Source organism: Crassostrea angulata, chromosome 1, assembly GCF_025612915.1.
Source record: "Crassostrea angulata isolate pt1a10 chromosome 1, ASM2561291v2, whole genome shotgun sequence".
Classification (NCBI taxonomy): Eukaryota; Metazoa; Mollusca; class Bivalvia; order Ostreida; family Ostreidae; genus Magallana; species Magallana angulata.
This window is the reverse complement of record NC_069111.1, coordinates 43,854,372-43,876,035: the sequence shown is the minus strand read 5'-3', so window position 1 is coordinate 43,876,035 and position 21,664 is coordinate 43,854,372. Positions and strand designations below refer to the sequence as shown.

The window sequence follows — 21,664 nt, the reverse complement described above, 5'->3', positions numbered from 1 at the left end:
AAATACCTATAGTATCCCTATCGTCATTTTAATATTTAATAAGTATATGTTTTGTGGTCTTCTATTGAAAATTGGAATAAACTGTGGGTGTATAGAGCCACCTTAAAATGTTATCTTTCTAGCATTCCATTGGCCAGTTTGAAAGTTTTTTAAAGCAAGCTACCTATAAGTACAAGGGGTGGACAGGAAACACGATAGAATGACACAAGCAAGGTAAGTAGATGGCTGATTATTATGCAGTGCTTGGTAATTCGCATGGCAAAAAATAAATTCTTAAAAGCATTTTTTTAATATGAAGTTCATCTCCTGTTAAACTAAATTTTCTTCGATATTTATTCGATATCTTTTAGGCTAAACATCTTGTGCAAGTTATAAACGCGTGCACTGAAACAAATGAAATAATATTTGTAAAACTGGATTTAAAGTTGTCAGCGAAAATATATTTTGTCCTTCTTCAAGGCAAACCAATCTAAAAAAGTAAAACAACACTCATTTGTTGTCAAAATGATTTCGCTTTGGTAACACATATAAGAATTTGTTCCCCTATTAAAATTTTAGAGGGGTGGTGTATGGGGGTTCGAATTTTTGTTCGTTTTGATATTTTACTAGATATTTTTTTTCCAAATTGTATAATCTTTCGTTTTTTTATTATAGAAATATCGCTGCAAATTTTCCCTCCTCGAATATTTAGCAATACTACATGTATATCAAGTATTAATTACAAAGTTAACATATATACTATTCTGAGTAAATGCCCGGGCACAAAATAGACCATATACATGTAATTGCCTTTCTATGACTTTGATTTTATTTCGGTTAATCAATCAGTCAAATGACGACACATGTTAACAACATATGATACTTGTGTTTAAAATATTATAGTTGACCTATTCACTATACATAGTCCATATTCATTATATTACACATTCGATACAAAATTTATATGAAATAGAAATATTCTGAAGTTAAACATCCTTAGCTTTTTTCTTTAAATTTAAGACTTGCACTGTACTTGTTCTTTTACATAAGTTTTCCGATCCAAAGATGAAGTAATACCATGAGATCTTTAAAAGACTCCAAAATGACCGGGAAAGATTTTATTTCCTCGGTGTTTTTGATACTTTGTATCCTGACAAATACCACTCCCATGACGTCAGCGCAAGACATGACAACAACAAATCCGACCGTCACGGCTAATGCAACAAGTATGCATATAAAAGCATTGTTCTTGTTTAATATACTACATGCAATACGCGCACATATACCAACCAACAGATTTATTTTAAATGATTATTAAAATTATTAAAAAAGTTAATTTGGCGTGCAATTTTTAGTCAAGTTTATTCTCATTCCATAACCTTATCGACTGTAATTATTTTCTTAGAGACTGTATATAACTATTGTTTTATACAATACAGTCTGTCCATTCATGCTTCTGGCTCCTTCGTTTTTGGAAACCGATTTTGGAAGACGAGCAATATTTAAGGGTTTTGATGAGGCAAAACTTGAACCCAGTCTACAGGCAAGGTGGCAAGTAATAAGAAATGGGACAACAGAAAACATCGATATTCACGTAGAAAAATACATGGGAAGCACACTATTGCCTAACCTGACGCTGTTTATCAATCAAGCTAAATTCGACGATGAAGGCTTTTATCGATTTCAAGTTAGGATCCAAGACGGTTGGTGCTCGAGTACCAAGGTAGAATTAAGAAAGGTCCGGGGAAGTAAGTAATTAACAACTAAATCATTTCCTAGCAATTTGGTAGCCATTTATTTAACCTAATCGACAAATGATCTTTTAAACATGTAATAATATCGAACGTCATCGTTATTTATATCATTTTGTATTAGTTTTACAGTATGGCAAAGCCTGCAATCTGACGAGAGAGTGTAATGAAAGAACAAGTTTAATTTGTTCAGATAAACACAAAAAGTGTTTTTGTGACCCTTCTTATGCTTACGCCCATGAGAGAAAATGCCTATCTCGTAAGTTTACTTAAACGATGATTTATATGTAAATAAAAATAAAAAGGTTTTTTTGCAATTTTTTTTTGAAATAGCCCGGTATGACTGTTTGATGTTTTTCTCAGACTTGTAGCATTCTATCCTGTTAATTTTATATTATTTTTAATCAATTGTAGAGTCACTTCTTAAAGCAGTATTTACAACAAGTAATATTTCCTCAACATCCATGGCGGTTGATTGGAAAGACCCGTTACAAGGCGCCAATCTTATCCAGGAATACTTCCTTGAAATTTCCGAGAACAGTGGATCCTTTAGTGTTAACAAATCCGTAAATCGAGACAATCAATATCTTATCGACGCACATTTTGTACCTGGGCATTTATTTTATGCGAATATTACTTCCATTGTGTATCTCAACGATGTCGAAAAGACGATTTACATTAAGAGTGAAGTTTTACACCTTGTTGTAGGTATGTATTTTTTGTTCAGATTCCTTGCGTTAAATATGATATTAATTATAGTTCCAAAGAGCAGCAGGGTTTCTTCAATTAAGATAAAATATATTTATTATTAATTGTACCTAGAACCATTGCCTCCTGGTGCCATTAACAGAAGTCGAAGTAATTTTCATCCTGAGCAAGTACATCTCCACTGGGGTCTGCCTTTGTTAAACACTTCCGTCGACAGGTACCAAGTAACCATAAATGGAAATTCAAAGTTATCTACTGGCAACTTCATTGACTGGACTTCGAGACTGGAACCTGGAACAAAGTACAATGTAACAATTCAGGCTATTAGTTGGTACGATTTCAACTACGAAAAACGAAGTGTTCTGTACACCGAAGAAATAACCACTATCCGTAAGTAGATTATTTATTTACATGCTTTATCTACTATGTGCATAGTATTAACATTTTTCTCATATTTTATATAGTATTTTATAAACTAAATGTTCAATGATTTAACAAATTAGCACTGTTTTGTACTATTTTTCAGGTACTCCGAAGGTTATTCTTTCTTTATCTCCTTTCTACCACATTTCTTACTTAACAAATCTAAAAGCCAACGCATCCATTCAGCTTCAATCTCATTTCCCGCCGATTCTTGAAGTGAAATGGCAAAAGATTCGCGGAACGACAGCAGACGATATAGATATTAATCTCAGCAGACTTCAAGGCAGTACAGTCGATAGTAGCAATCCTCAATTGCAAATCAGTAGAGTTACTTTTGAAAATGACAATGCAAATTCTTACCGTTGCTTAGCAAGAAACTCCGAAGGATGGGGGACAAGCTACAATAGGACGTTGTCTGTAATCGGAAGTATGTTATTTTTGTTACCAAAAAAAATTAATTCTTCAATACACATTGTATCACTTTAAAATAGGATAATAAAATGGCTTAAGGGTTTGAAAACTACGTTTATACAAGTATCATATTTGAATTTATTTGCAAATGATTTGAACTAAAACAATTAATTTACTTTCATATTTTACAGGTTTAAAGTATTATGCATCTTGCAATCATAGTCAGGAATTTCTATATCGTTCAAGCATGACTTGCCAGTCTGGCAAGTGTCTCTGTAATTCCCGGTACTACCAAAGAAATTCTCGTTGTTTTCCAAGTAAGTATTACACAAGCTATATACTCTGGCATCATTTAAGTTCATGTCTTCTTTATATGGACATCAGTTACATCTGGCGTTATAATGCGTTACTTAAAATAAACTTTATGATTTCAACAAAATGAGTTTACCATGGATAGTAACACAGTCCTGTAGATGACGTAAATCTAAATAAATAAATTCAGAGTCTTCAAAGTCATTGATTCATCCAATTTGTTTCATCAACTTCAGATGCATAAATACAATGTTTATTTGTGTACATTTCTTAAGTTTATTATTTAAGTTGATATTTATATAAAACTGCATCTGTTTGTTGTCAATACAATCTAGGATCCTACCTAGAAGTAACGACAGTTGACATCAAAAGCTTTTCATGTGGTTTTGAAGCTGGGTTTGCGCTTCAGTGGAAACAACCGTCTCGAGATCAAGATCTTGTTAAAGGTTATGAAGTTTCATGGAGGGAACAATCAATCAGTTACGAAAAAAGGTCTGGTACTGATTTTGTTGGAATGGAAACCAAGTACAGATCACCGTGCACCTTAAAACTACAACCAGGGAGAATGTATTGGACAACTGTTCGAACACTCGCTGAATTACGAAATCCAAAGGAGAACATCTTTGTAGAAGAGTCTTCAAAACATATCATATTAGGTAAGATGATAAATTGGTATTAATCAGTTCGTAAGCCTAACGTTATTTTTATGCATTATATGTTATATATTATCAAGGTTTTTCTCCTAGTTGATCTAAACAAGTTGGATAGCCCTACAAATAAACTAAACTGATATTATATCGTACTAATTGTAATTTGGTATACTATGCGGGTTTTTTTAAATAGAGGAGAAAAATGGAAACAGAAAGCGTCATATTGCTTCTTTTTAAAATTTCAATCAATGATGTTAATAAGACGAAGGAACATTTATTCTCTCCTTTTTTTTTTGGCAGATCCCACGCAGCCTGGAGCAATCATTCGGAGCCAGAGCAATTTCTCGGCAGATAACTTGTACTTAAAGTGGGAGAAATCATCGACAAGCTTTGTAAACCGATACAAAGTGACTGTCGGCGATCAGACACAATACACGAGAGGATACCTACCAGAAATACAATGGAATTCTCTTCTGATGCCCCTAACGGTTTATAAAGTGACCATAACTGCGATAAGTTATGGTTATACTATTAACTATCCAACCCATGGATCTAAAGAGAGTCCCCCCTCTGTAAATTCAATACAAACAACTGATAGTATGTTATCATAACCAAATTATTAGATTGAATATTATATCAATGTAGCTCAAGAATATAAAGCAATACATACACGTATATATACTTATAAAGCAGTTATTACTTTTACATGTAATGAGATTCCAATGCTAAGCAAAGAGATTTCATTGCTATGCAATGCTATGGTGTATGTTGTAAAAGATAAAATATGTTTAAACTGACTGTAAATATTTATTGCTAAATTGTAGTTAAATATTCTGGAAAGATATACTTGCCGTATGGAGATGAAGACTATATTCTACAAGGCAAAAAGACAAGTACACCTCTAAAATCACCGATTACTGTTTATGTCGGGGATGGATCTGACGACGGATTCAACTCCGTAGTTGTACGTTCAACCATTCAAATTTTAACGTTTTAACGAACATTGAATGTTTGCTTGTTAATTTATAGTTTGCTTTATTGCAACTAAAATCGTAACATCACTGTACTAGTAGAAGCATATACGCAGTTGGAAAAAAGAGATGAAACATTATGCAAACTTATTCAGAATCATTATACATTTTATCTTTTACGTTTCTAAGAGAGAAGAATTATTACATATAGTTGACGTGTATTCAGAAGATTAAAAGTGTTTGTTTTGCATGGTCTTTGTTTAGATCGGCTCTAATGGTGTAATTGGACTTGGAGACAAGTTTAACAGTCCAAATATACAAGAACTTGATTCCTCTAAACTTTCGGGAGAAAAAATACTTTGCCCTTTCTGGACAGTGTTACATTCAGTTGGAAAAGTTGGGAAGGTGTACTATAACACGTATTCAAGGTATCTAACCAATAATCACGTTTTGTTTTGTTTTGTTTGTCTTTATGTGTTTATTTATTTTTATTTTTTTTTTGGGGGGGGGGTGTTTTTTGTTTTTGTTTTTGTGAAATACATGGTAAATTATTATTATTAACTTTGTGACATTCCATATTGTATTTGTTTAAAATTCTGTATACAGGGTTATTTTCGCCCCGTGTAATGTTTGCCCTTCTTCACTTGCAAACAGTTTCGCCCCGTCTTGAATTCGCCCAAACACAGTTGTGTTTAAAGAAAATTGATTGAACACATCGAAAATTGCTCAGTCTTAAATTCTCCCGTTTACAACGAGGGCGAAAGAGGCGAAAATAAAACGGGGCGAATATTTCCCTGTATACAGTATTTTTTCGTACACTGTACCCCACTTTTTATAATATTTCAAGGGGACCCAAAGCAGATGATGTCGATGTCATGTTCATGGAACAGGCAGACAATATCATCAAGAAACATTTCAGAGACTTTGGAAACTTTGAAGCTAGTTGGCTTGTGAAAGTCACATGGGAAAATATGACAGTAAATGGAATGAAAAAAGAAGAGGTTAATTATCACTAAAATTAATGCAATTCGTTTGTCTTTACTTTTATGTTCGTATATAACAAGTTTATGTCTCGTTCAACAGTACTTTATGATTAATAAATACTTTTTGTGATCAGTTAAATAATGGGGTTTTTTTTCTTTACAGAAAGTTACTTTCCAATGCTATCTTATTTCTGACGGTGACAACACCTTTGTTGTTTTTAATTACGTTGACGTGAATCTTAAGCCTAAGAAGAATCGTAAGATCTCCGTAGGATATCGGTACAACGACATCATTGTGCGGAACCCATTTTCGAACAAGGATGGTGTGTTCCGAATGACAGTTATGCCTGGAAATAGAGGTAATTAACTGAATTGAAAACTCATACCTAATGTAAAGCGGAGTTTTACGAAATTGCGACTCACTTGATTTAGTTTTGATTCATGTGTTGTTTCTTTATAGGCGGTCGTGGTCTTTTTATTTACAAAATGACCGAAGGGGTTCGTGCAAAAAGGGATGCAAGGATGTGTCAATTATGGTATTATAACTATAATCGAGTGAGTAAGATACGTGAGCAGCTTATGGCCAATGAAATCGAATGTCCTTGCGATACTCGGTTCCTCAGATTTGATCCACGTTTTGCCATCAGCCGATTTGACAGGAAAAATCGAATACTGTGCTTCGCCTCCGTATTGGTTGATGATAACGCTGTAAGAACTTTTAATTAAAAATTTTATTATTGACACTGCATGTGTAACTTTTGGCATTGTTTAGTTCTTTATTTTCGGTGTGTTTGTTTTAGGAATGTTGTTTCAAGATGTACGCTAATACTGAAAATTTAGGACCGCTGGAAAGGGCGATGCCTTTAGCTGGAACCAGGTTACAATTCAGTCCATTCTTAGACCAACACAAACACATTAATTATGACTTCAATCCTAAACGTGTTTGCTGCAGTACACAGCAGTGCGATTTGTATTACTTTGTACGTCCGATCCCAGGATGTTATCGAAGATCACCTTTTGCCCCAGGTATTGAATACAGAGAGAGAGAGAGAGAGAGAGAGAGAGAGAGAGAGAGAGAGAGAGAGAGAGAGAGAGACGCGGAGAGAGAGAGAGAGAGAGAAAGTCGATAAAATTTAACGTTAAAAACTTAAAAAATTCAACATCAAAAACAGAAATCAAATATCAAGGCAAATTAACAATTTACAGTGAAAGGGTATTTTACTTTTATCGATTGCTGAAAACTATGTTTTTTATGATGTTTTTAAGATGCTGTTTACTACATTTAAACTTATTTGCATTGTATTTTTCGTTATAAAGCTGGAATGTTTGGAGATCCACATATAACAACACTTGATGGTAAACTGTATACATTCAATGGGTACGGGGAATACACTCTGCTGAAAATAAATACGAGTACAACAACATTTGATCTTCAAGCACGAACTGAACTTGCCACTGCTCAAAATGGCGGGAAATCAAATGCAACAGTATTTAGTGCTTTTGTAGCGCAAGACCAGACTGGTACCAACATGCAGGTTGAGATGTCACATGACAAGAAAAGTAAATGTCGTTTCAAAAGGAGAATCGCTCATTTCAAATTGATTTCTTTCTCTTTGAGATGACCAATTTCGTTCTGTTCTAGGTATGATTATTAAGGCAAATGGTAGAGATCTTACCAAGCAGTTTGAAAACGCAAACTACACTCTGCTGACGGCAAACATTTCCATTCGTTGGGACGGGGAAAAAATTTCCGCCCTATTTCTTAAGCCCCGTAGGTTATAATTTCTCTAGTCTTTGATTGTTTTGTGTTTGTTTATGTGTATTTCTTTCTTTTAGTATAATTTTTTTACTTTCATGTATAATTTGAATTTTAGTGATCACAGTAAAGATAAGCATTGAAAAGCGCCTGTTGCTTTGTGAAACACTTGTGAATAAAAAATACAAAGGACTGACTTCCGGTTTGATGGGAAACTTTGATGACATAGAAAGCAATGACTTTATGCTGCCAAATGGAACAGAGTTAAATGAGAACGCAACGAAAACAGAAAGAGACATATTTTACAACTTTGGACAGCACTGCAAGTTCATTTTTATTTTGAATTTCTATCATTAACAAATGAACCTTGGGTTTCTGTGTCATATATGACAGTTTTGTAGTTGGTATAAAGTTTGGATCCCTCATCCGTGAACCTTAATAATTATTCGTAAAAATAAATGAAGAAAATTACACACACACGAACCTGTAACTTGCAATCCAAAACAAATTATGTCACAATATCAACTGTAAATAACTATCTTTGGAAGTTTATTATATAGTCTACATCAGGATGGTTTTAAAAAGTATTTTAAAAATCGCAACAACGCTTGAATTATGAAAATTTGCTATTTACTTTTCTAAAAGGGTCAGTTAAAGAAACTTCTCTATTCCAATACGAGGATGGACTGACGTTCAAAGATTTCTTCCACCCCGAGTTTGTTCCCATGTTTGTGGACGAAGTTGACGAAAGTCGTCTAAATAATGCCAAAGCTAAATGCGGTCCACGCCCTTCCTCGTCATGTGTGTCGGACTATCTGGCCACGGGAGACCTAGAACTAGCTTTGTCATCCGGGAAATCTGAGGAAAAAGCTAAAAAGAATATTGCTGAGATAGGTATATAAAATTGTATTAACGTATAGTAATTTACGTATTCCAGATTCTTAAAACATTTAATGTCTGTCATGCGCGGATCAAGAAAATTTTTCGGGGGGATGGTGGGGGGTCCGACGGTTATTTGAGTTTTTCATGGGGTGTGGGGGTGTCTGAGGCATATTTTTGGTAATTTTCTAATGTAATTGAAAGAAATTTGAATTTTGAAGGGGTGGTCTAGACTCCTTGACCCCGCCCCTTCTAGGTCCGCGCATGTGTGTTTTCTTTAACACGACATTTTTTGTAGGGGTTTAAGGAGGAAAGTAATTTAAAAAAATATGGCGATTTTGATTGCATACAAAAATTGAAATGACATACATGTATAAATATTTATGCAAATATATTTAATCAGAAAATGAAACACCGCAAATATCCGGGAACACTACCATTAATGTCCAAGTCAACCAGACGGTGGAGATAAGTTTTAACATCTCTGACGATGGTCAAGCTGAACCATTGTTCGTCATACTGAAACAACCCGACAACTTCGTCCTTGACAATCAAACGGGGATCGCAACATGGACACCGACCAATGACAGCGTTTCCGAAATCCAGTATTACACAACTTTGTTTTTAAAAGTTCAATATTTTTTTAAAAATAAACTTTACATTCTATTTCGAATGTTTGTCTAATGTTTTAGAATTCATCAATTCATCAATTACAAGTACTATGTTATATCAATTTGAAATTATAAAAAAAAAACTTTTTAAATTTACTTAGATAATGTGAATGTTTTAACCGCTTTCAAGTGTTATCAGCTACAAAATATGATTGATATAGCATTAACCTTAAAAGAGGGATATATAACTAACTGACTGTTTGGGGGTTTAGGTTGCTCGCGGAAGATGATATGGGTGTACAGTCACCAGTTCTGGACGTTTTTGTCAACATGTGTAGTGGGTGCAGTAACCGTGGAAACTGTGATTTTGACAACTTATTGTCCTCAGAGGAAAATAAATTCCGCAAAGTAGCATGTGACTGCGATCCTGGATATTTTGGTATGTTGCCACCGCTTAATTAACATCTATTTCATACAAATCATTATGTTTTTGCAGCATATCTTTACTACCGTATTTTTTTTTCGCGTGTCACAAAACTTGCGAAAATGAGGAAAATCTGAAACATTTTGAATTTGCGTCTGTCATTTTTAGTGATTTAAAAAGTTCATTATAGAAAATGATACAGTATATGATTTCTGCGTATTCATTAATCTAAAAATAATAATCTAAAAGAGGTCGCGAAGAAAGCGAAAATTAGATCACCGCGAAAATTACAGGATATATGGTAATTTAGCAAAATACAAGGTAATATTTTACTACGTTGTAAATTACATCAAAACGAAGGCCGTCGCTCTTTGTTGGAGATATATGGAGAATTCAATGCATTGCAAAATTATTTATGTTTATAGCTTTATCGGAATGATTTGTTTTAGGTGACAATTGTGAAAATGAGACGGACGCCTGTCTGGAAGACCCCTGTTCTCTAGACAGGGAGTGCACGGACCTAACCCCCGAAGAAGAGTCTGTACTTGGTCGCGGATACAACTGTTCAGCTTGTCCCCCGGGCTATGATGAAGTCGATGCTGACTGTTTTGGTAATTCACTGTAAACAAACTTCAATTTGCTACGACTGTGTTACACGATTGCTAAATGATACAATTATTTGCAGCAATTCTTTTTTGCAATATCGATCTTCAACAATCTTAGCCTTTAAAGTGTAGTTCGCGATGAGAAACATTCGCGAAGGTCCTTGCGCAAACCTTGCAAAAGTTACGCATACGCAAATAAAAATTGGTTTTCACCACTTCCAACATTGTATACTTAGTCTAGTAAATAAATTCTTAAATTCTATTTAGAGTCATGCTTTGTGTTGTTTTAAAAACTTACATACAATATTTGGTAAAAATTTAGAATTGCGTTTCATTTTCTTTTCAAAATTTCATAAAATTTAAAAAAAACACGATTTTTTTTTCTTTTCAGACATAGACGAGTGTTTATTGGCTGGCGGAAATGACTGTAACGCCTCAGTGGAGACCTGTGAGAATACAGAGGGCGGGTATATATGTCAATGTCTTCCAGGATATAAGAAAACGGATAACCATTGCAAAGGTAAAGCATCAGATGCATGAAAAAAGTGCTGGTGTTGAAGAAATTATATTGTGAAAATAATGGGTAAATGGTTTTTGTCATTTTTATGTTTTTTTAATATATGTGCGTGTTCGTTTTATTATATGATCTATACATGTAGATATTGATGAATGTCTGATTGGAACTTCGGGGTGCGAACAGATATGTCAGAACACACCTGGCTCTTTCACGTGTAGCTGTTACTCGGGCTTCACCTTACGATCAGACCAACGTTCGTGTGAGAAAACAGGTAAATGGTCTGCATGTAACAACTCATAGAAACTCAAAGTAATCGGGTTGTCAAAAATACATGAATATATATCAAATTATTATCACAAAAAATTAACAAAAATGTAAACAATCAATTTAAATAAACACTAATAAAGTACAGGACGTATTTTCATACTACATGTAGTTTACACAAACTGTGGTTTTGACTATTTTTACAAATTACTACACTCGGGGGAAATGGACGCACCCGTGGGGTTTGTTTTTTTTTGCCCCTTTCGCCCTCCTTAATTGTCAGCGGGCAAACTCCAAAGTCCCAAATTATCTCTCTTTAAACACAACTGTGTCTGAGCTAATTCAAGAGGGGGCGAAACTATTTACAACAGCATAAGAGCGAACATTATATGGGACGAAAATATCCCTGTATACAGTATACAATTCTCTGTTTTTATATCGTAACAAAACGCTTATTAAGTACGGTTGGCGTTATATTTCATATGCATGTTAAAACAAATTAATGTTTATATTGAATTTTTGAATTTTAATTGAAAGCGGATAGTGAGCCTTGTAAGGATTATGACAAGAAATGTGAATACACCTGCAGTAACAAAACAGGAACAGTTAAATGTGAATGTCCACTGGGATTCCAACTGGCTGTAAATGGAATCAGTTGCAAAGGTATACATGAAACACTCCGTCGAAAGCGGTATATTCATTTTTTTTTATTTACATGATTGCTAGAGCGTGTCTCTCAGTTTGTTTCACTGCAATTGAACAAACTTCTAATTTTTCTTCTATCACTATTGCAGCCACAGTATTGCTTGGCTGATTTTTAATAAATCATGTATTGCATTGTTTATGAAAAAGTTACATCACAAACGATTTCACAAAATCGGTGTGTTCCAAAACATTTGTTTATGAACTATTTTATAGTGTTTACATCACATATGATTTAAAAAAATGATTTGATTTAATTTCTGAAACGCTTTTAAAGTCTTTTCAATCACATATTATTTCACTCTTCAGACCTCAACGAGTGTGAGCGTCCTACATCACCGTGTGAGCAAGGCTGTGTCAATACCGAAGGATCGTTTAACTGTACCTGCAGACCTGGCTATTTTCTAAATGAGGACAAAACATCCTGCACAGGTGAAAAATGAATGTTTACATGCTTTGAAGTTTCATATAATAATTGATAATATAATTATGTATATTCTGAGAAACAATAACTAATATATAGGTGTGTGTTTTCGGGGTTGGGTGGGAGAGAGGGGATAGGGTCAACTTTGTATAACTTTTACTAATTGTAATTAAGAAAATTTTCAAAACCAGAAAGATACTCCGAACCACCTTTTAATCCACGCATGTTCGAGGTGCTTTACTTCCCTCTTAAACATATATGATATTTAGATAATTTTGTGAAAAGATAACATTCATAAAATTATAGTATTTTTTATAAGATAATTAAATACCAGACAAATACGTAGATATTGTCTGTCACAAATTGGATTTTCTCTCAGTGTTTTTTTTTTTTTGTTTGACAGGTTGTGAACTTCCAAACTATGGCCAAAATTGCAGCAAAGTGTGCGAGTGTGGTCCCGGGGGAGACAAATGTGACGAAGCTACCGGGTGTGTCTGCCTGTCGGGGTGGACGGGGGAGAAGTGTGACGTTGACATCGATGAGTGTACCACAGATCCATTTGTATGCGGCTCCAACCAAATTTGCCAGAACCTCGAGGGGTCCTACTCATGTACTTGCGGGGATGGTTTCGAATTGGTGGATAATAAATGCGAAGGTGGACTTTTATTTTAAATTAGGCGTAGACAATTTTTTGGCAATTCTATATTTGTCTTTTTATGTTTTGATAATGTCAAAATATATTCCTAATACTCAGTGGAATCATTTTTATACACGTATGTAATACATTATCTAAATTTAATGTCTACTTTATATCTTTGTATTGTAATATTTTTTTTTCAAAATGGATATTTAGAGTAACTAAAGCGCTCGATTTACAGATATTGACGAGTGTGCTGATATGGGTTTGAACGACTGCCCAAAGTCCACCACAGTCTGTCGCAATACACACGGCAATTACTCTTGTGAATGTCAGAAAGGATTTCAGATGAAAAACGGCGCATGTGGAGGTTACTTTTTTTCTCCATTATAGTACCACTTAATAATATTAAATGTATAATAAATCAAGATTTGTGACAAAATATCAATGGAACGGGAAAGAAATTAATTTTATGGTTATGAATAAAACTTAATTTGATTTTATATTAGATATAAACGAATGTGAAACGGGCGTCCATGGCTGTTCTCAGATGTGCATTAACGTAGATGGCGGCTTTAACTGTGCGTGTTACTATGGATTCACTTTACTAGATGACAGGGAGACATGCGAAAAAGGTTGGTTTGTAAAAAAAACTTAATTGCGTGACCCCCTCTCTTTCTCTCTCTCTCTCTTGATTGATTGATTGATTGATTTCCTCGTACATAAACATTCCAGTTAAGGACACGTGTGCCCGTTTCCCTGGCCTCAACTGTAGCTATGCGTGTCGGCAACAAGGTCTGGACCCGGCATCAGGGGTTTGTTTCTGTGAATCTGGATATCAACTTGGTGGCGACGGGACAACATGCATTGGTATCCTAAGAAATTTTCACTTTTATGCTATTAATTCCTGCTCGATTTTCGTTTATTTACATGTATTGCTAACTCCAATGATTTAGTAAAGACTGGAAAAATTAATCAAGCTTTTGAAATTTTGACATCATATCATATTGAACTTTAAGAATACGGAATCGATATAGATTTTATTTATTCCTAGACATCAACGAGTGCAGCAGTAGTAACCACTGTGTCCACAACTGTACAAACACAGATGGTTCATTTGAATGTGGATGCGCCATTGGATACAGACTTCAGAACGATGGAATATCTTGCGAAGGTGCGTTATTTCAAAATACTTGTATTATGTAAAGTAATATTTACTAGATTTTTCTTTATCTTAATGTCCTTTACTGCTCATAATGATAATACAACGATTTATCATGCAATAATTTAATTTGGAATTTAGATATAGAATTAATTTATAAATGACTTAAGTTTCATATGCGTTTCATATCCCTTTTTATTATCACACAGCATGCGACGAGCATTTCTACGGCGAAAATTGTGAGACACCCTGTAAATGTGGGCGTGGCGCCCAGACATGTCACCATATAGATGGGTGTGTCTGTGAGTTAGGGTGGACAGGGGAAACTTGTGAGGAGGACGTAAACGAATGTTTAACGAGTCCTTGCCAAGGAGATCACGAACTCTGCTTGAATACTCCCGGTTCCTATAGATGCGAATGCAAACCAGGATTTAACAAATCCAATGAACAATGTATAGGTATGAAAGATCATCCTTAGAATCATTTTGGGGCTTTATTTTGCAAAAGTTATTTTCGGTTGCTGTCAACTGTAAACCCAATTTGTTTATTTATGTACGCAGATATTGATGAATGCCAAGATTCAACTATTTGCCCACAGAAATGCGTGAATACAGAAGGAAGTTACGCGTGTGCTTGTAATGATGGCTTCAAACTTGATGAAAATGAGAAAGATTGTCAAGACATAAATGAATGTCAGCAAGCGAAGTGTCACGACTGTGAGAATTTACCGGGTGGTTTTAGATGTTACTGCAGGGATGGATTCATACTCAATTCTACAACACAGATGGATTGTCACAGTATGAAATGCTTCTTACTTTTATGACTAAACAATAAAATTCTTTCTTTGTTGATCCATGCGGCATATGAAGATGGCGATATTGCAGATAAAATACATAATCCGCGTTAGCTCAGTAGATGTAAATATATAAATATACTTCTATATCATCTAAATTTTATGTTTATCAATTTTAACAAAGATAGGATTTACAACCTCTGAAATATTCCACATGTTTGTACAGATCTTGACGAGTGTTCTGATGGAAGCAATACCTGCTCAACCCATGCCACATGTACGGACACAATTGGCAGCTATACCTGCAAATGTCCTGATAAAGGCTACAAAGGAGATGGTCATGAATGCACAGGTACAAAAAACAAATATTTTCCCCACATTTGCTTACCTACTAAGCGTATACAAATACTGAATACAAATGGACCAATGACTTTATGATTAATTCAGGTGTATTTGAGTTTGTTTGTTGAAATATTAACAAATGTATGAAGTTTTATATTCTACTAATTATTTTCTTACAAATTCAATTAGTGAAACCCGTTCTTCAGTTTAAGTATATTTTTATATAAATTTGAATGAAGAACTTACATGTATTTTTATGGTTCTCTCTTTCAAAAATAACAGCCTGCGAGGACTTTACATACGAAAAGCAGTGTTCCCAAACGTGTACATGTAATACAAGTAATACAGAAACATGCGATGGTTCCTCGGGGGTGTGCGCCTGTAAGACGGGGTGGGAGGGGCGAGACTGTGATGTAGACGTGGACGAGTGTAAGAGAAAGACCAAGGAATGTGATGACAGGGAGCTACAAGTCTGTGTGAACACCCCTGGCTCTGTCCATTGCGAGTGTCGTTATGGGGGAGTAGACCTAAATAACTGTATTGGTAAGTGTATTGTTTTCCGTCATTAATGCAACAGTCATGTTATAGCTTAGACATACGTTGCATGCGCTGATCATATGGGGGGGGGGGGGGGTTAAGAGGGTCAGGACCCCTTGGAAAACTTTTTTAACTGTACCTTTGACCACAAAAAAGGGTGTGAGGCTTTCTTGGCAAACCAAATTATTATTTCTGGATAAGCTCGCATGGATCGGATTTGATCTGAGATATAAATAATAAAGTAATTAAATTAAAAATTGTCTTAATTGCTTTTATATATTAAGATTTTAAAGAGGAATATTATGTTTTACAGAGCCTAAACCGGAATATACCACAAGTAAGAGTTATAAATATACGTAAATACAATTGTAACAATCTTTTATTTACAAATCAAATTGTACACTTATCGTCATTCATGATTTATTATTCATTTTCATGATGTACCTTTCATGTGTTATAAATTGGCATATTCTTTAAAAGGTAATATAGAAACGAAGGTTAAGGTGGAAGCCAGATTTGAGACAAACATCGGGCGTCAGGAATTTCTCGCAGACTCCGAAAAGTTTGTGGAAGAATATGAAAAATCGGTGAGAAGAAATATCTTTACTTTATTTTTTTATTATGTAATGATTACATAATTCATTTTTTTAATTAATGGAATTGAATGAGAAAGATTGTGGGATTTTAATGTAAATAGTATTTTCATAGTTGAACGCTTTTTACGAAGAAGAAAATGTCAATGGATTCTCTGCAGTGAAAGTCTTGTCTGTAAGGTAAGTTATATGTTATAGTCCCTCTGCATTTAAAAAAACCCCAATATTTAATCAAGTTATATATACAAATCTAATTTACAGTTTAGTAATCTATGAATCCACTTTGAATTTGAAGATTTGGGAGTCTAATCATCGACTATGAAATAATTGGGAGCATTAACAACTCGGACAGTTTTAAGACAGACCTCGCAAAATGCATGACCCAACTTCTTAGTGGTAAAATCAACATCACCGTTTTACAACAGACCCAAGTGATACTGACCGTCACCATTAAAGACCAGTCCGGTCTTCAGCTGACCAGTAAGGAGTTTACTTATAGGTCCTTGTTTCAAAGTAGTCTGGCCACTTTTAAATAAATGATACTTCATATTTTAGTAAAAATTAATGTTATCAGCAAATCGTTTTTGCTTTAAGATAGCAGATAAAAAATTTCCTACAACATACGATCTAAGGTATCAAATGCTGTTAATATAGGTATATTATATAAATAGTGCCTGTTTGGGAGGGTAACAGTTGAAATTGACACCCCTCGAAAACCATTGTCAACCTCCGCTTCGCGGAGGTTGACAATGGTTTTCGAGGGGTGTCAATTTCAACTGTTATCCTCCCAAACAGGCACTATTTATTTTGTTATACTGAATGTCTTTTTTAAAATTTTTAAGAAAATTTTACTGCTTTTATATAGGAATAACGTGAATTTTACAGAGAACCGTACGCGCATAATTTTCGCGCATGTAATATTTTCTAATGTTACCCGTTGCCAAGTGCGTTGCTAACGCTGAGGGTAATAGTAAATATTATTAACTCCGTCTTAACCAATCAGATTTCAGTATTTAACATGAAAGTATAACAATGTAGTTTATCAAATTTTCTTGACTCATTTTTAAGGCCTATCTTCTTCCGCGTCCCCGTGTTATGTGTTGAAAAGTTTCGGGGCTTCTTGTTCGTCAGGGAAAAAATGTATAGATTCTTCTGGAGTAGCAACTTGTGTGTAAGTATTGACACAGAATAATGCAATAGATACTTGTATTAGATTCAATGAAAAATATGCAAAGCACTGATATATGAACAAGTTATTGTAACGTATAATATTTTCATATTCACAGCGACGATTCATCTGACGAAGGTAAGGTTTGTTTCTCAGTTAAATCCAATCAACTAGCACATACACGTGCATGTTTTATGATATTATTAATTTAGTATTTACCAAATGTGATTCATTTCATTGTCCAAAGTATGATTTGGAAGGGGTTTTTTTCTTGTATAAAATCAAAGAAAAAATTATGGATTCTGGACGAATGATACAATTATTGCAGTGAAAAAAAATTTCCTTTGAAGATTAAATATGAAATCAAAATTTTTACAAACATCATCATCGCCATCCTTATAATCATCAGCAAATTGCTGAAAATGGCTTTGACAAGCAATAATTTTTTCGCAATGCTTTTGAATTTTCTAGATTCGTCAATGTTTTTACTTTATCTTGGAGTAAGTATTCCACTCGTCCTCATCATAATAGCCATGATGGGTTGTTGGATCTACCATCTGAAAACAGCGAATCGTGTCCAAGTGTGAGTGGGGTTTTTTGTCAAACACAACCAGCCATAATTAATTACATGTTGTTTAAAGTAACTATCTTTCATTGAGAACGAATTTTTATGAAAGAGGACATTTTTTGATGTAATTGGAACCGTGTTAAATATTATAGAAAGTTAATGTTCTTAAAATTTATTTTAAAACCTTTTACTTGGTGGTTGAAATAAGCTTATATGCATATTAATAAATGTTGCATTTGTATTTCAGAATCCGTTTAAGTGATCCAGACGTTCAGAAAATGAAAGTTTGCAAGGAAATACCTAAACGTAACTTCTTCGAAGAAATGGAAGCGCTTGGTCCTTTCTTTGGACAAGGTAAAAAGAAAAGTCAACGGTCTAGATTATTTTGTTGGTATAATGTTCAACGTGCATTGGTCCCATCATCCTGCTTGTTTTGATGAAAAAGATGCACTTTCATTAAGATGAGTCTGAATATTTAAAACAAAAACTGTGCTATATATATGTTAATGTAATTAACTTATATAAATATATATTCATATATATATCTTCCTATGAATTAGTAACTTTTAAGTCCGATAACAATGCTTAAGCAAATTTAATTTGTTATAACCCTTAGTTCTCTATCCATATAAGTATGTTGATTGAATAGTTCTGGTTTTACCATTTTTTAATTAATTTTTTTTTTGTATTACAGTTGATTGGCCTAGCAAAAAGTAATGGACAAGAAGTCAATGCACCAATCAACTTTCCTGATAGAGATTTTAAACAGACAATAAATATTTTTTTGTTTGTTTCCTCCTTCAAGTTTTATTGAGCCAAAATTATGAAAATCATCAAACATATCCATTTGTGTCAATTTTGTTTTGATTAAATTGTGTATGTACATCTCAATTCTCATCCATGATAAGTATACGACAGTGATAGCGGATTCAAGCTTTAAGTTATTTAGATTAAAATCTTTATATCACATTTGTTTTTTCAGAAAATATCAGTTTTTTTAAACAAGTAGTAAAAGTCAATTAAAAACGCTAATCGCAATAGATATTTACATACACATTTACCACTAAATATTTCATTATATATTGGACAATATGCAGGTAACATAGTTTGTATTAACCACGTTTGATTACATGTTATTATGCAGTATAGTATATGCATTATTTTACTAATAAATGATTTGAATTAAAAGAAACTTTGAAGCATATATAACACAGAAAACGTTTTCTAAAATAGGCTTAAAACATATTGGACTACAGACAAAAGTAAACAAATCAATTACATAATTATCTTCTAAGATTACAAACAGCAGGCATTTATCAAACATTTTCCCTATTTCATTATTCTATCTCAAATGCAACCTAATTTTGCTTTTTTTTCTCTATTCTTTATCCTCATAATAATCCCAGTTTTCTATCTATCAATAAAAAAAACAACAACAACAACGATCATAATTTGTTGTATGTATATCGTCACCTAGAGATTAGATATAATTTTTTTTTAAAAATGAAAGATAGTGTATCAGTGAAAATCTCTCTCTCTCTCTCTCTCTCTCTCTCTCTCTCTCTCTCTCTCTCTCTCTCTCTCTCAAACAAGAATGTGAATCTACACTATCTGAGGATGCTTCCACACAAGTTTCAGCTTTCCTGGCCGAATGGTATTTGACTAGAAGATTTTTAAAGATTAACTCTTTATACTCATATGAAATACTTCGACCTCCCCTCCCAAATTGAGGCCCCACTTTACCCTTGTGGACCCTGATTTGAACAACCTTGAATCTACACTAGCTGTAATGGTTCCATGCAAGTTTCAGCTTTCCTGGCCCAATGGTATTTGACTAAAAAAAATTTAAAGATTAACTCTATTTACTCCTATGTAAAACTTCGACCCCCCCCCCCCCCCTCCATTGTGGCCCCACCTAACCCCCGGGGACCATTAATTGAACCAATTTGAATCTACACTATCTGTAATTCTTCCACGCAAGTTTCAGCTTTCCTGGCCCAATGGTATTTGACTAAAAAAATTTTTAAGATTAACTCTATTTACTCCTATGTAAAACTTCGACCCCCCCCCTCCATTGTGGCCCCACCTAACCCCCGGGGACCAGTATTTGAACAAACTTGAATCTACACTATCTGAGGATGCTTCCACACAAGTTTCAGCTTTCCTAGCCCATTGGTGTTTGACTAGAAGATTTTTAAAGATAAACTCTATATACTCCTATGTAAAACTTTAACACACACACCCCCTCCCCCCATTGTGGCCCAACCCAACTCTGGGGACCATGATTCTGATGATGCTTCAACACAAGTTTTAGCTTTTCTGGCCAAATGGTTTTTGAGAAGAAGATTTTTGAAAAACATCACCAAATTTTCAATAAATTCTATTTATTTTCCCTTGAAATAAGGCATGGCCCTTCAATTTAACAAACTTGAATCCCCTTTACCCAATGATGATTTGTGGCAAGTTTGGTTGAAATTAGCCCAATGGTTCAGGAGAAGTCAAAAATGTAATGAGACAATTTTATCATTAAGTGTCGCAAATGCACAGCATCCTTAACGTTTAATGAAACACACAAAAAAAGCTACATGGTCAACCCCTAATGATACAAACACTTATATCATTAATTGTTGCGTTTGCACTCTTAATGATATAAGGAAATATCTAAATGTATAGAACACTGGGCTGCAATGAACATACGACTTGTTGTGAATGTCCATAATATTTTAGTGATTAAAATACAATATAAGTAAACGTTATATACATATAAAAAACTCATTCAAAATCGCAATTTTATATCATTCATTGAACTCGATCCTCCCCCCACTTAATAATAATGCATTATGTGATGGTACTGTACATGACTGCACGTGTGTATGCGTCCTTGGACTGTATCTTTAGTAAATCTTTAGTAAAGAGATATTAAGCATAATATTCTTTTAAAACAATTAATACAATGGTACATTTATGTCGTTAAAATGCGCATTCTTATAAGTCTAATTGAAATACTAATAGTGTAAAAGATTTGCACACTAATTCCTTAAAACAATGATTTAAATGGTAGAACATCTTCAAGTAGAGATGGTTTAAAGCAGGTTTTTTTTTTAATTTAATGCACCCTGGTTTTAAAAATAGAAATTTTTTTATGTCCCTAAGATGTAATTATTTTATTCTCGTTAAATGATAGAACCATCAATAGATTTAAACCTAATCTGTATGTTTTGAACCTCTTAATCTAAAAATGCTGGGACAAGTTACCTTTATAGCAATCTATGTTACAGAATAACATATTGCTTTGATTTCAAACCTTAATGCAGTACAGTAGAAATGAGTGTCATATTTGAACAAAAGTTAAATATTAATTGTTCCCTAGTCCATTTTATGAAATTTGAAAAAAGAATTAGCAAATTTATCATTATATATAATGAAAAATAAAGTTACTTTTATAAACCAGGCTACAAAATTTCTATCAATATTTTGTAGTAAATCGGAAAAAG

General features: G+C 33.9%; 1 protein-coding gene across 1 annotated transcript; it reads left to right on the top strand.

Moving 5' to 3' along the window:
• Nucleotides 1-154: 154 nt before the first annotated feature.
• LOC128186501 (uncharacterized) lies at nucleotides 155-19,137 on the top strand. Its single transcript, XM_052856328.1, has 45 exons — nucleotides 155-213; nucleotides 1,030-1,205; nucleotides 1,419-1,727; nucleotides 1,855-1,989; nucleotides 2,145-2,438; nucleotides 2,553-2,828; nucleotides 2,965-3,288; nucleotides 3,464-3,589; nucleotides 3,920-4,240; nucleotides 4,535-4,831; nucleotides 5,059-5,198; nucleotides 5,470-5,633; nucleotides 6,053-6,206; nucleotides 6,352-6,547; nucleotides 6,649-6,896; nucleotides 6,989-7,214; nucleotides 7,506-7,748; nucleotides 7,831-7,959; nucleotides 8,063-8,266; nucleotides 8,590-8,838; nucleotides 9,227-9,428; nucleotides 9,707-9,873; nucleotides 10,308-10,469; nucleotides 10,855-10,983; nucleotides 11,123-11,251; nucleotides 11,782-11,907; nucleotides 12,256-12,378; nucleotides 12,774-13,025; nucleotides 13,249-13,377; nucleotides 13,517-13,642; nucleotides 13,743-13,877; nucleotides 14,062-14,181; nucleotides 14,379-14,627; nucleotides 14,730-14,966; nucleotides 15,189-15,314; nucleotides 15,587-15,847; nucleotides 16,155-16,178; nucleotides 16,322-16,428; nucleotides 16,550-16,614; nucleotides 16,730-16,914; nucleotides 17,503-17,605; nucleotides 17,721-17,740; nucleotides 18,074-18,185; nucleotides 18,418-18,524; nucleotides 18,865-19,137. Exons 2-45 carry the CDS (start codon nucleotides 1,058-1,060, stop codon nucleotides 18,885-18,887), a joined length of 7,602 nt encoding a protein of 2,533 aa, XP_052712288.1. The 5' UTR covers nucleotides 155-213; nucleotides 1,030-1,057; the 3' UTR covers nucleotides 18,888-19,137.
• Nucleotides 19,138-21,664: the final 2,527 nt, after the last annotated feature.

Excerpts from the sequence above, each read along its gene's own strand:
- LOC128186501 (XM_052856328.1), top strand. The coding sequence starts at position 1,058 with ATGAGATCTTTAAAAGACTCCAAAATGACCGGGAAAGATTTTATTTCC. Across the intron at positions 11,252-11,781 it reads ACGTTCGTGTGAGAAAACAG|CGGATAGTGAGCCTTGTAAG; the intron begins GTAAATGGTCTG and ends TTTAATTGAAAG. Across the intron at positions 13,378-13,516 it reads GAAAAACGGCGCATGTGGAG|ATATAAACGAATGTGAAACG; the intron begins GTTACTTTTTTT and ends ATTTTATATTAG.